This window comes from Myotis nattereri (assembly GCF_964212035.1).
Source record: "Myotis nattereri genome assembly, chromosome: 14".
NCBI lineage: Eukaryota > Metazoa > Chordata > Mammalia > Chiroptera > Vespertilionidae > Myotis > Myotis nattereri.
Genome location: NC_138089.1, coordinates 28,246,035 through 28,258,484, shown reverse-complemented (window position 1 = coordinate 28,258,484; position 12,450 = coordinate 28,246,035). Strand labels below are relative to the sequence as shown.

The window sequence follows — 12,450 nt, the reverse complement described above, 5'->3', positions numbered from 1 at the left end:
TTTAGGTGCTTGTGGGAGACAGCCCATCAATGTGCCTCTCACATCGATATTTCTCTCTCTCATCAATGTTTCTCCCCCCCCTCCCTCCTGCCCTCCCATTCACTCTCCCTTTCAATCAATGGGGGAAAAAATATCCTTGGGTGAGGATTTGTACAAATAAATAACAGAAAAGAAAAGAAAAGAAAAGAGAAGAGAAGAGAAGAGAAGAGAAGAGAAGAGAAAAGAAATAAAATAAATAAATAAATAATAAAATAAAATAAATTAAATAAATAAATAAATAAATAAATAAATAAAATAAAATAAATAAAAAGGATTAGACACCATGGCCAAGTGGGATGCAAGGATGGTTCAACACCAGTAAATCAATCAATCAACATGATACATCACGTTAACAAAATAAAACAATCATATGATCATAGGTGCAGAAAAAGCATTGGACAAAGTTCAACATTATTTTATGATAAAAACTCTCAACAAAGTGGGTATAGGAGGAATATGTCTCAACTTAATAAATACTACCTACATATGATAAACTCACTAATGTCACACTCAAAGGTGAAAGGCTGAAAGGTCTTCCTCTAAGATCAGGAATAAGACCAGGATGCCTACGCTCTCCTCTTCTGTTCAACACGGTATTGCAAGTCCTAGCCACAGCAATCGAACATGAAAAAGAAATAAAAGGCATTTAAATCAGAAAGGAAGAAGCAAAACACTAATTATTTGCAGATAACATGATACCACATATAAAAACCCTAAAGACCACCAAAAAACTGTTAGAATAAATGAATTCAGTAAAGTTGCAGGGTACCAAGTCAATATGCAGATCAGTATTTGTTGCATTTCTATACACCAATGATAAATTATCAAAAGGAGAAATTAAGAAAACCATCCTATTTACAATTGTATCAGAAAGCACAAAATACCTAGGAATAATTTAACCAGAGAGGTGAAAGACCTGTACTCTGAAAATAGTAAGACATTGAAGAAAGAAACTAAAGAAGATACAAATGAATGGAAGGATCTATTTTGTTCGTGGTTTAGAATGATCATTATTGTTGAAATGTCCTCATTACCTAAAGCAATCAATATACAGATGCAATGCCATCCCTATTAAAATACCAATGGCATTCTTCTCAGAATTAGAACTAATCCTAAAATTCATATGAAACCACAAAAGACCCCAAATTGCTAAAGAAATCTTGAAAAAGAACAAAATGGAAGGGATCACATGCCCTGATATCAAACTATATTACATAGCTACAATAATAACAGCATGGCACCTTGGGGTGATAAGCACACAGTACAACATTCAGATGATGTACTGGAGAGTTGTATACCTAACACCTGTATAATTTTATTAACCAATGTCACCACAACTAATTGAATAATAAAAAACAGCATGGGCCCTAGCCAGTTTGGCTCAGTGGATAGAGCGTCGGCCTGTGGACTGAGGGGTCCCAGATTTTATTCCGGTCAAGGGCACATGCCTGGGTTGCAGGCTAGGTCCCTGGTAGGGGGTGTGCAGGAGGCAGCCTATCAATGACTTTCATCATTGATGTTTCTACCTCTCTCTCCCTCTCGGAAATCAATAAAAATATATTTAAAACAACAACAACAACAAAAACCCAGCATGGAACTTGCATAAAAACAGATATATTATGAAATAGAATAGAGAGCCCAGAAATAAATCCTCGTTTATATGGTCAATTAATCTATGACAAAGGAGGCAAGGATCTACAATGGAGTAAAGACAGTCTCTTCGATAAGTGGTGCTGAGGAAACTGGGCAGATACATGCAAAAAATGAAAGTGAACCACTTTCTTACACTAGATGCAAAAATAAACTAAAAATGGGTTAAAGACTTAAATGTAAGACATGAAACTCCTAGAAGAAAACACAGGCAGTAAGCTCTGATGTCTCCTTTAGCAGTATCTTTGTGGAGATGTCTCCTTGGGCAAGGGTAACAACAACAGAAAAAATACACAAATAGCTTTATATCAAACTAAAAGTTTTTGAACAGAAAAGGAACGCATCCACACAGCAAAAAGACAACCTACTAAACTGGAGAATATTTGCAAGTAATACATCCAATAAAGCAGGGGTCCTCAAACTATGGCCCTTGGGCCACATGCAAATACAAATATTGTATTTGTTCCCGTTCTGTTTTTTTTACTTCAAAATAAGATATGTGCAGTGTGCATAGGAATTTGTTCATAGTTTTTTTTTTTTTAAATTATAGTCCGGCCCTCCAACGGTCTGAGGGACAGTGAACTGGCCCCCTGTTTAAAAAGTTTGAGGACCCCTGCAATAAAGGGTTCATATCCAAAATAGATAAAGAACTCATACAACTTAACACCAAAAACCCCCAAACAATCCAATTACAAACTGGGCAGAGGACCTGAATAGACATTTCTCCAAAGAGGACGTAGAGCTAGCCAATAGACATACAAAAAGATCGTCACCATCACTAATTATCAGGGAAATGCACATTAAAACCACAATGAGATATCAATCACCTCACACCTGTCAGAATGGCTATCATCAATAAGTCAACAAATAAGTGATGGTGAGGAGAAAAGGGAAGCCGAGTACACTGCTGATGGGATTGCATCCTGAGGCAGCCACTACGAAGAAAACGGTATGGCGATGCCTCAAAAACGTTAAAAATACAGGTGCCGTCTGATCCAGCAATCCCACTTCTGGGTATTTATCCCAAGAAAACAAAAGCACTAATTCAAAAAGGTATACGCACCCCTCTCCTATGTTCATTGCCAACATTATTTACAGTAGCCAAGATACGGAAGCAACCTAGATGTCCATCGATAAGACGAAAGGATAAAGAAGATGTGGTATATGTACACCATGGAATATTACTCAGCCATAACATAGAATGAAATCTTACCATTGATGACAACATGGATGGGCCTAGCGTATTGTGCTAAGTGAAATAAGTCAGAAAAAGACACAAATACTGTATGATTTCACTTACATGTGGAACCTAAAAACAACCACACACAAATGACTAAACAAAACAGAACCAGACCCATAGATATAGAGGACAAGCTGATGGACGCCGAAGGGGAATGGGGTGAGGGAATGGGAATGTAAAAAACACGCAGGAAATAGAAGCTTCCAGTCTCTCGAGGTCTGGGCCTTTACTGTCATGTCCACGGTACCATATTGGTCAAGCAACCATAGAGCCCACCTCTCCTTGGGAAGAGAGCCACAGACATTTTTAGGGCACCCCAGGCTCCATGCCCCATTGCTGCTCCGCCTGCTTGGGCTGCAGACACACGGGCCTCCCTGACGCTCCGTAAGCCTACGCAGCACGCTCCCACCTCAGGGCCTCACGCTTTCTCTTCCTTCCGTTGATTAGAGTGGTGGTGCTCAGTAACTAGCTATTGAATGGTCTCCGGCGCCTCTCAGCCTCTCTCCTCTCCACAGCCAGGCGGCTTCTTTTAAGCATACACACCACTGTGTCCCCTGCCTATAGCCTCCCTGGCTCCCCATGACCCCTGAGAGGTCTACCTTCCCCAGTCTCATGCCACCCCTCCCCATGTTGCTCTCAAAGCCACAAATCCCTCTTCCCACCACACCACATGCTGGGGCCCTCTCCCTGCAATGCCCTTCCTCTCATCTGTCTGGCTACTCCTGTTCACCCTTTAAGACCAAAAGCTGCCTCCTCCGGGAAGCAGTCCCAGATCTCAGGCTGCGTTAAACACCTCTGCTGTGCTCTCAGATCCCTGCACCAGCCCTTTCCGTGGTACAGTCCGTCTCCCCCAGGGCGGGAGCTCCTATCTGGGCCCTGGCCCTCAATGGCCAGATCCTTAGGCCTCAGCCTTTGTCCACGCCAATTTGTGAGGGAGAAAAAATTCTTTATTGATAAATAGGTTACAGTGAAATAAAGTGATGTGTTTTTTGGGGGGAATAAAAACTCTGAGCCTTAGTGTCTGTCCACCCGCCTCTAGCTCTTGGCTTCTGCCTTCGCCCTGGTCTCTCTGGATGATGAGGCCGCGGTGGACATGCCAGGCCTTTTGGGGGCCCTGGGGACCTCTATCTTCCTGGGCAGTGGTTCAGGCACCATCTTGGACTCGCTGTCCTTAGGAGCAGCCGCAGCTTTGGCTTTCGACCCTTTCCTGGCCCCCTGGGCAGTGGCCTCTTTAAGGACCTTGCTCCCCGTCTTCTTTTTGGCCGGGGAAGTCACACCATTTTCACTCTGTAAGAGAGCAAACCAAGGAGCAAGGCCACAAAGCTGGTGAGGTGGGCACACCGCTCAGGGCCGCCAGCGCGCGGGTGGGATCCCAGCTCTGGGAGGCTCTGGCCAAGAGACCTCACCTCCCTAAGACTGTCTCACCTGTGAAGCGGGGATGGTGGTCCTCGGGCGCTGGAGGGCCCGGGAGGAGGAGGGCTGCACTGGGCTTTGTAGGAAGACAAGTGACCCCCTTCCCCAGCTGACTTCCAGGGGCTGGGGAGCGGCCCAAACTCCGGCCTGTGCAGGGAGCAGCCCAGACCAGGGAGCCACACGGGCACCTACCTTGGGGACCGTGGGTTTTGAGCTCCGAGTCCCAGCCTTGGTTTTCCTGTGGGCCTTGGCATCTGCTGGAAACGGGGAGGGCAGGGGGGAAGGACCCCTCAGGAGGAGCTGCTGGTGGGCAGGGAGGCTCGGGGGCTCCAGAGCCCTGGTCCGGCCTGGGCCCCACTCCTCACTCTGCCACTGACTGATTTGGGGCAGGTGGTTTAGCCCAGAGCCTGGCTGCCCTGGTCTGCAAACTGGGAACGACAGTGTCTCCCTAAGGAGTCGGAGGATGAGAGCCCCTCACCCTCAGCCTTGCCCCCTCTGGCCTCTTCACCCTTGCTCTGACCCCAATGCTCTGCGCCCACCCACAACAAAGGGCCTGACAGGCTTATCAGCCTCTAGTGCAGTGGTTCTCAACCTTCCTGATGCCTCGACCCTTGGATACAGTTCCTCATGTTGTGACCCCCAACCATAAAATTATTTTCGTTGCTACTTCATAACTGTAATGCTGCTACTGTTATGAATCGTAATGTAAATATCTGATATGCAGGATGTATTTTCATTGTTACAAATTGGACATAATTAAAGCATAGTGATTAATCACAAAAACAATATGTAATTATATATGTGTTTTCCGATGGTCTTAGGCGACCCCTGTGAAAGGGTCGTTCGATCCCCAGAGGGGTCGCGACCCACAGGTTGAGAACCGCTGCTCTAGTCTTTAGTCCATCTCCCACATGGCGGCCGAGATACATTTGAAATACCTCAGACCCTAGCTGCTCCCTGTTCAGAGTCTTTCCATTGTTCTCCAGATAAAGTCCAGACTCCGGGCTGCCCTCCCCAGCCTCCCCCTGCTGCTGCGCCTCTATACCCCTCACCCAATTGCACACAGAACCATTTTCACGTCCTCAAATGCTTTACCTTCATTTCTCCAGGCCTTTGCTTAGGCTGCTCTTCTGCCTGGGACACCTGCTCCAGGAAGCCTTCCCTGACTCCTCTTAGAGATGAGTCAGGCTCCCGCCACCCCCCCACCCCACCCCCCCGAATCAGCTTCCATGAGTCCCGCCTGTCTGGGTCGAGCCTGATGCTCAGGGCACATGGACCAGATAGGAAATCTCCTCCCCAGAACCAGCCCCTCCATCCTTACACCCAGTGGCTGCCCACACCCTCCTCTCGCCTCTTACACACCTACCTGGGCTGTCCTTCTTGCCTTTAATCTTTAACTTCCCAGGGGGCCCGCTGGCACCAGAAGGGGCCTCTATGGCCTTGTCTGGCTGTTGGGGGGCCTTCCTGGCCTTGCCCCCTCTTGCCTCTTCGCCCTTGGTCTGGCCATCTTTCTTGGGGGCCTCCTCCTTGGCCTCACCAGGTCTCCGGGGGGCCGACGCGGTGGCTGTCTTCCTCGGCTGGATTTTTTTCTTTTGCTTGGGAACTAACTGGCAAAGGAGAGAATGGGGTGGGGTTGAGAGCTGAGGTTCTGGGGGCTCATGTCCCTACTCCCAACATCAAGCTCAGGGAGGAAGGCCCCATTCAAAGAGGGAAGACGAAGGAGGTGGTCAGGGCACAGGGAGAAGACACACAACCACCTGCCAACTGCCTGCCGCCGGGAACGCATTCAGTCCTTTCTCTGCACTGAGGCAGGCCCGCGTCTCCCAGACTCACCCAAGCTGCTCTTCCTGCTTCCTGAGCCCCCCACCCCACCCCCGCATCTGGAAGCCTCAAAGCCAGGCTACTGGGAGCAAGTGGTGCACACTGTGAGCCCCACTCCACCCTCTGAGAGGCTAAGCCGTGAGCCTCCTTTGGCATCCTCCCTGCCCACCCCTTCTATGGACTGGCTCCGACTCGCCCTCCCACTCCCCAACAAAGCTTCCCCATCGCACACCGCCATGTCTCCGAGCTCCCGCCTTGCCCGCTATGCCCGCCAGTGGAACATGGACTTCACGCTCACACGGCCCAGCGTTTACAGCTCCCCCAGCCTCCCAGCTGTGCATCTTGGCAGAGTCTTCTCGGCCTCAACTAACTTCAGTCTCCCATCCTTACAAGGGAGCCGTCGGAGAGGGTGTATGCATCAGGGGACGCAAGGGCCCCTGGCAAAAACGTGGTCCTTGCCTTCTAGAGTCTCCTTGTGACAATGTTGCCCCCTCACCTCCAAGCCCTCCCGGCTCCCCAGTTCCCACCCAGACCAGAAACAACCCCAACTTCCAGCACACACGCATCCCTAAGTCTATGAGTACCCTAGGGCCGTGGTCGGCAAACTGCGGCTCAGGAGCCACATGCGGCTCTTTGGCCTCTTGAGTGTGGCTCTTCCACAAAATACCACGTGCTGGCGCGCATACAGTGCGATTGAAACTTCGTGGCCCATGCGTAGAAGTCGGTTTTCGGCCTGGGCGAGTCTATTTTGAAGAAGTACTGTTGTTATTTGGCTCTGTTGACTAATGAGTTTGCCGACCACTGCCCTAGGGCCTTCCCTGCCTCCCACGGCCCGCAGCCCACTTTCCCGATTAGCTCCCAGGCCCTGCAGCCTAACCCAGCCACAGGTACTCCAGCACCCTCTCTTCTCCCTCACCCCACCCAGCCCCAGGTCTTGCCATGGCTGTCCGAGCTATGGCGCACGTCCAGGAGTTCTACAGGGATGGGACTTCCTGCGCTCGGCCACCATTACCACAGGGACTGGAACGCAGCAGGCAGAGAATGTTCCAAGGCAACTGTCAGAGCAACTGCTACCTGCCAGGGCGCAGCAAGGCCCAGGCAGACCCATGCCTGGGTCCCTGAGACTTCCCCAGTGGCAGCTGGCAGTCCTGGTGCTGGGGTACACGTTGGCGACAACTCTGACCCCGTGGGGAACCCTCCCCTTTGAAAGAGGAGGATGTGGTGCTCAGGCAGGTGCCAGCCTTGGTTTGGAGCCAGAGAGCATGGGGAGTAAGCCTCCCTGCGACCCAGGGTCCTCGTCGGTGGAGAGGAGTTCCAGGAAAGGGTCGTGGGCAGAAGGGAACACAGGGGAGGTGGTCCCTGGTCACTGAACACACCCAACAGGGACAAAGGTGGGCACAGCAGGGTGACCAGGACTGTGTAGGGGCTCCGACGGGGCCCACACACCAGCCTTCCTGGAGAAGAGGGGGTCTCTGAGACACACAGGAAAAAGGAGAGAAGACAGGGAGACAGGCCTCTGACGGGGGACCAGCACACAGTCAGGAAGAGGGAGCTGGACCTGAAGCTTAAACCCTGGCCGAGTCACCATCCCCCTGTGGGCCCCCGGCCCGCAGCAGGCTCACCTTGAAGCTGCCAGTGGCCCCCCTGGCCCTGGAGTTGACGGGCCTGATGAGGAGACCGCGCTGCATGCCCGTGTCCAGGGCCCGCTTCAGCAGGTACTTGAGCCGGATGGCGTCCACCGTCGGGTACTTCTGCAGGATGTACAGCTTGATGGCCATCACCGAGGTGCCCCGGCGCTGCTCGCCCGCCTGCAGCGCCTCCAGCACCATGCGCAGCATCGGGGGGTTGCGGCGTGGTGGTGGGACGGCATGTTGGCGGGGGCCTGCGGGTGGACAGCAGGACATCACCCAGAGCCCAGACCACCTTCGGGCCCAACGGACCATAAGCATGCCGGGTGACGCACACACCGGGCACCAGCCAGGCCCCACGGTGGGTGGGCAAAGGGCCCGGGGCATCAAATATACCCCCAGTCAATGCCTGTGAGCACCCCAAGGACAGGACACACTGCTCTGGGAAAGGGCCACAGGGATGAAACCAGCAAAATGCAGACTGAGGACCTGGCATGACACAGAGCCCTGCTTCGTCTACACATCCACCAGGAAGGAGACAAAAGGGAGAGTGGTCCCCAGAGATGAGAGATTCTGGAGAAACCTTCAACTAAATGCCAGGCGGGGTCCTTGCTCAGACTCAGAACATGATTCGAACGAGCCAGCGGGGAAGGGGGGTGGAGTGGGGAGGGGAGGCAAGGCAACTAGCTAGATGTGAATACCGGGAATATCTGATGATGCTAAGGATGATACTGTTTCGGGTCTGCTAATGGTATTGGAATTACCTTGTAAGAGGTTCTTATTTTTTAAAGATACAGTGGGGCCTTGACTTACGAGTGTCCCGACTAACAAGTTTTTTGAGATACCAGGTGTCTCTCGGCAGATTTTTTGCATTGAGTTGACAGAGTAATTTGAGTTAACGAGCTCCTTAACGAGCTCGGTCTCGGAACGAATTAAACTCGTAAGTCAAGGCCCCACTGTATTAGTGTTTACAGATGAAATGGTAGCTCTGGCACTGGCCTCGAAATAGCCCAGTACACGAAACAAGAGCAGGCATCACTAATGACCGCTGAGGTTGGATGATGGGTGCTGGAGGTGGGGTGGGGGTGGGGGTGGGCGTCACTGCCACTCGGTCTACTTTTATGTTCATTTGAAAGTTTTCATAATAAAAAGTTACAAAAGAACTCCACTGCTAAATATATACCCGAGAGAAATGAAAACATATGTCCACACCAACATTTTTACACACAATGTTCACAGCAGTGTTATTTATAATCGCACCAAAGTAGAAACAACGCATATGTCCATAAACTAATGGGTGGATAAACAAAATGTGATAGCAATAAAATGGAATACCGCCCAGCCAAAAGAAGGAGCGAAGTGCTTCCTTGCAAACACTATCCTGAGTGAAAGAAGTCACACAAAAACCGCTGTGCATCATTTCATGCACATGAGCTGTTCCGAACAGGCCAATCATAGGAACAGAAAGCAGATTAGGGATTGCCAGGGGCTGGAGGGGTGGGGAGGGGATGGGAGTGACAGCAAGTCGGTGCAGGTTTTCTTTTAAGGTGATGAAAATGTTCTAAAATCGACTGTGGAAACGGATCCACAGCTGTGCATGTACTAAAAGCCATTGTACACTTTAAATGGGTGAACTGTATGCTGTGTGAATCGTTGACATATCTCAATGAGCTTTTATAAAGAAAAGCTGCAAAAAGAGCACCAAGGGCTGAGCAGGGAGAAAGTGTGAGAAGTTGTCAGTAATAACAGTGGTTTAAATAGGGGGGTCAATTGGGGGAAAAGGAGACATAAGTAATACTTTAAACAATAATTTTTTAAAAGTTTAAATAGAAAACCTGATTTAAATATTAGGTGATTAGAAATGTTGCTTTCTAATCAACTTGCAAAAATTAAAGACCTCAGAAAGGAACCAACTGGCTAAAATATATATTTTAAAACACATTTTAAAGTAGAAAAAACACCCAAAAAACTCTAGATCTTGAGCAAAATTGTAGAGACCTAATCCATTTGGAACACCGCTGTCTCCTGGCCAGGAAGAGCCCAGTGCCTGGGGATATTCATTTTGGGGCCAAAGCCTGTGAATTGGGGGAGTCCTGGGCCAGTCACCCCAGACCTTGGGAGTTTTACCCTCCTCCCCGGCCTCAGCCTTCCCATCTGGACAGCAGGAATGGGGCCGTTAAGGAGGCCGGAGCCCGCCCAGCTGCAGTGCTCAACGGTTTCCAGTGGGGTCCTCAGCCTGGCCTGGGCCGACAGGTACCTTCGTGTCCCCTCTCCTGCCTCTTCCAAACCATGACCGGGCCCAGGGAGCCACGCCCGGGTCTCCTCCCTCCCCAGACCTCCAGCGGGATTCAGCTCCTCGTTTGGCAGCTCTTCAATACTGCAATGTCCAGAGTCACACCCCCCCACACCTGCCCTCGCGTTTCCCTCCCGGAACGGCACCTCCCCCCATACCTCCCAGACACCCAACAAGAACCCAGGGGACACCCTGGACTTCCCCTCCCCTTCACCACCATACCCACTCCACCCCTCCCCCTAGGCTTCTCCCCATCCATTCTGGCCTCTCTTCTCCCTCACCCGCCCCCCAACCGCCCCCCCCCCCCCAGGGCCCTTGCCTCCTTCCTGCTGCCTTATTTCCCTTCCAATCCATTCTCCTCACTGCATCTCACATCCCTCACCTGCACATTACCTTCAGTCTAAGGGCAGACACACCTGACCACAGCCTGGGAGGCCCAGTCTGATTGGCCCCACCCACCCTCACAGGTGTTCTCCCCAACTCTGCCCCTAGCCAGAGGGAAAACTTGCAACTCCCCAAATGCTCGGCCAGCACTCCCACCTCCGGGCCTTTGCCTATGCTGTTCCTTCTGTGGGGGTGGCCTTCCTCTTTAGTCACCTGGCAGCTTTCACTCATCCTTTCAGGCTCAAACGGCACTGTGATTTGAACACCTGCCCTGACTTCCCAGCCAGACTGAGCAGCTCTTCCCTGTGCTCTCGAGGCACCTGGAAACCCCTCTCCTCCCAAGGAGCCTTTGCAAAAACTCGGAAAGATTCCTCTGCCCCACCCTCTCTCCTCGGGGTGAGATTTATCCTCTCTTCAAGGGTCACCTCCTCCAGGAAACCTTCCCTGCCCTCCCAGCGTGAGTGAGGCGGCTTCCCTGGGCTCCCACAGCCCTCTGAGTGCCACAGTGAATACCCATGCCACATCATCAAATGGCATCTATTAACGAGGCAGGTTTGCCCGTCCGACTGGGAGCTGCTGTAGGGAATGAACTAGGTCTGTCTCAGTGGGCCCGGTACCTGAGAAACCCCAAAGCGTTGTTTATTGGAAATTGAGATGCAGCCCTCAATCCAAAGCCCAGCCCTGCATCAAACACTTGCTGCTCTCGTCCCTTCAACTAGCTGCAGGGGGCTACCAGCGCTCCCCTGAAAAGAAATGGGCTCCAGCTGGGGAGGCCTGCTCTGCCCGCTTCCCTGAGCGGGGCAGCCTCAGCTCTCAGGTCCTGCCTGGCTCCTGCCACCGCTGGCATCTGACAAAGGGGCAGTTGAACTCAGCGCCTCTATGGTGGGTGCTGGGGCCAGGCTGGAGTGGGGGAGGGGGGAAGACGGTCTGGGACACCCAGGACCCAGGGAAAGAGGGAGGAGCTGCCTCCCTTTGCTCACCTGGCTTGAGAGTCCCAGACCACTCGGAGGTGGAGGTCATGGAGGTTAGCGAGGCCGAGGAGATCAAGGTGTCACTGGAGGCCAAGCTCCCGGGAGCCATTGAGGGCTGACACAGACGCAGAGATGAGGCTGCCAGCCAGCCTGCTTGTCTTATACACCAGCGGCCTGGCCCCGTGACTCCAATTAGCCCCTGATTGGGCTGGGAGGCTCTCAGATCCTGATGGGGCAGGAGGGCTAGGATGGGGCATGTAACCCTGCCGGGGGCACTGACACCCCAGCTTAGTCATCCACCCCTGTGTGTGTGAACTTGGAGGAGTTATTGGCTTCTCTGAGCGTCAGCCCCGCTGGTGAAACGATGGGCTGAGACCCTTGTTCCCTCCCGATCTCTGCCCACCAGGGGCTGGAGCTGCTGATGGGGAGTTGGGCACAGCTGGGTTGTGTAGGCGGGGCCTCCAATCCTACCGCCCAGGTGTCCCACCCTGTTCCCTGGCTGCTGCTTGCCTCGGTTTCTCAAGAAATGGCAGATGGAGGCCAACGAATGGGTTTTGCCTGAAGCAGACACACCTGGATCAACATGTGGCCACTCTTATTTTTAAAATTTATTTTATTTTATTTTATTTTATTTTATTTTATTTTATTTTATTTTATTTTATTTTATTTTATTTTGAGAGAGTGTAAGGGAGGAGGAGACAAAGAGAGAAACAATGATGTGAGAGAGACACAGCAACCGGTTGCCTCCTGCACACATCCTGACGGGGCAAGGACCAAAGTACAGAATTGAACCCAAGACCCTTCAGTCTGTGGGCTGATGCTCTAACCACTGAGCAACGGGCGAGGGCCTTTATTTATTTTTTAAGAAAGAAATCTTTCCCCAGCTGGTGTTGCTCAGTGGTTGGTCACCCACCCATGAACCAAGAGGTCACCAGTTCGGTTCCCAGTCAGGGCACATGTCTGGGTTATGGGCTCCATCCCTGGCTGCGGGCACGCAGGAGGCAGCCGATC

At 51.4% G+C, this 12,450-nt stretch overlaps 1 protein-coding gene across 1 annotated transcript; it reads right to left on the bottom strand.

Moving 5' to 3' along the window:
• Positions 1–3,964: 3,964 nt before the first annotated feature.
• On the bottom strand, positions 3,965–11,548 carry H1-8 (H1.8 linker histone; the record flags this gene model as incomplete). Its single annotated transcript, XM_081106633.1, has 5 exons — positions 3,965–4,216; positions 4,535–4,599; positions 5,709–5,949; positions 7,786–8,045; positions 11,449–11,548. The coding sequence occupies 5 exons, from the start codon at positions 11,546–11,548 to the stop codon at positions 3,965–3,967; spliced, it is 918 nt and encodes a 305-aa protein (XP_080962759.1).
• Positions 11,549–12,450: the final 902 nt, after the last annotated feature.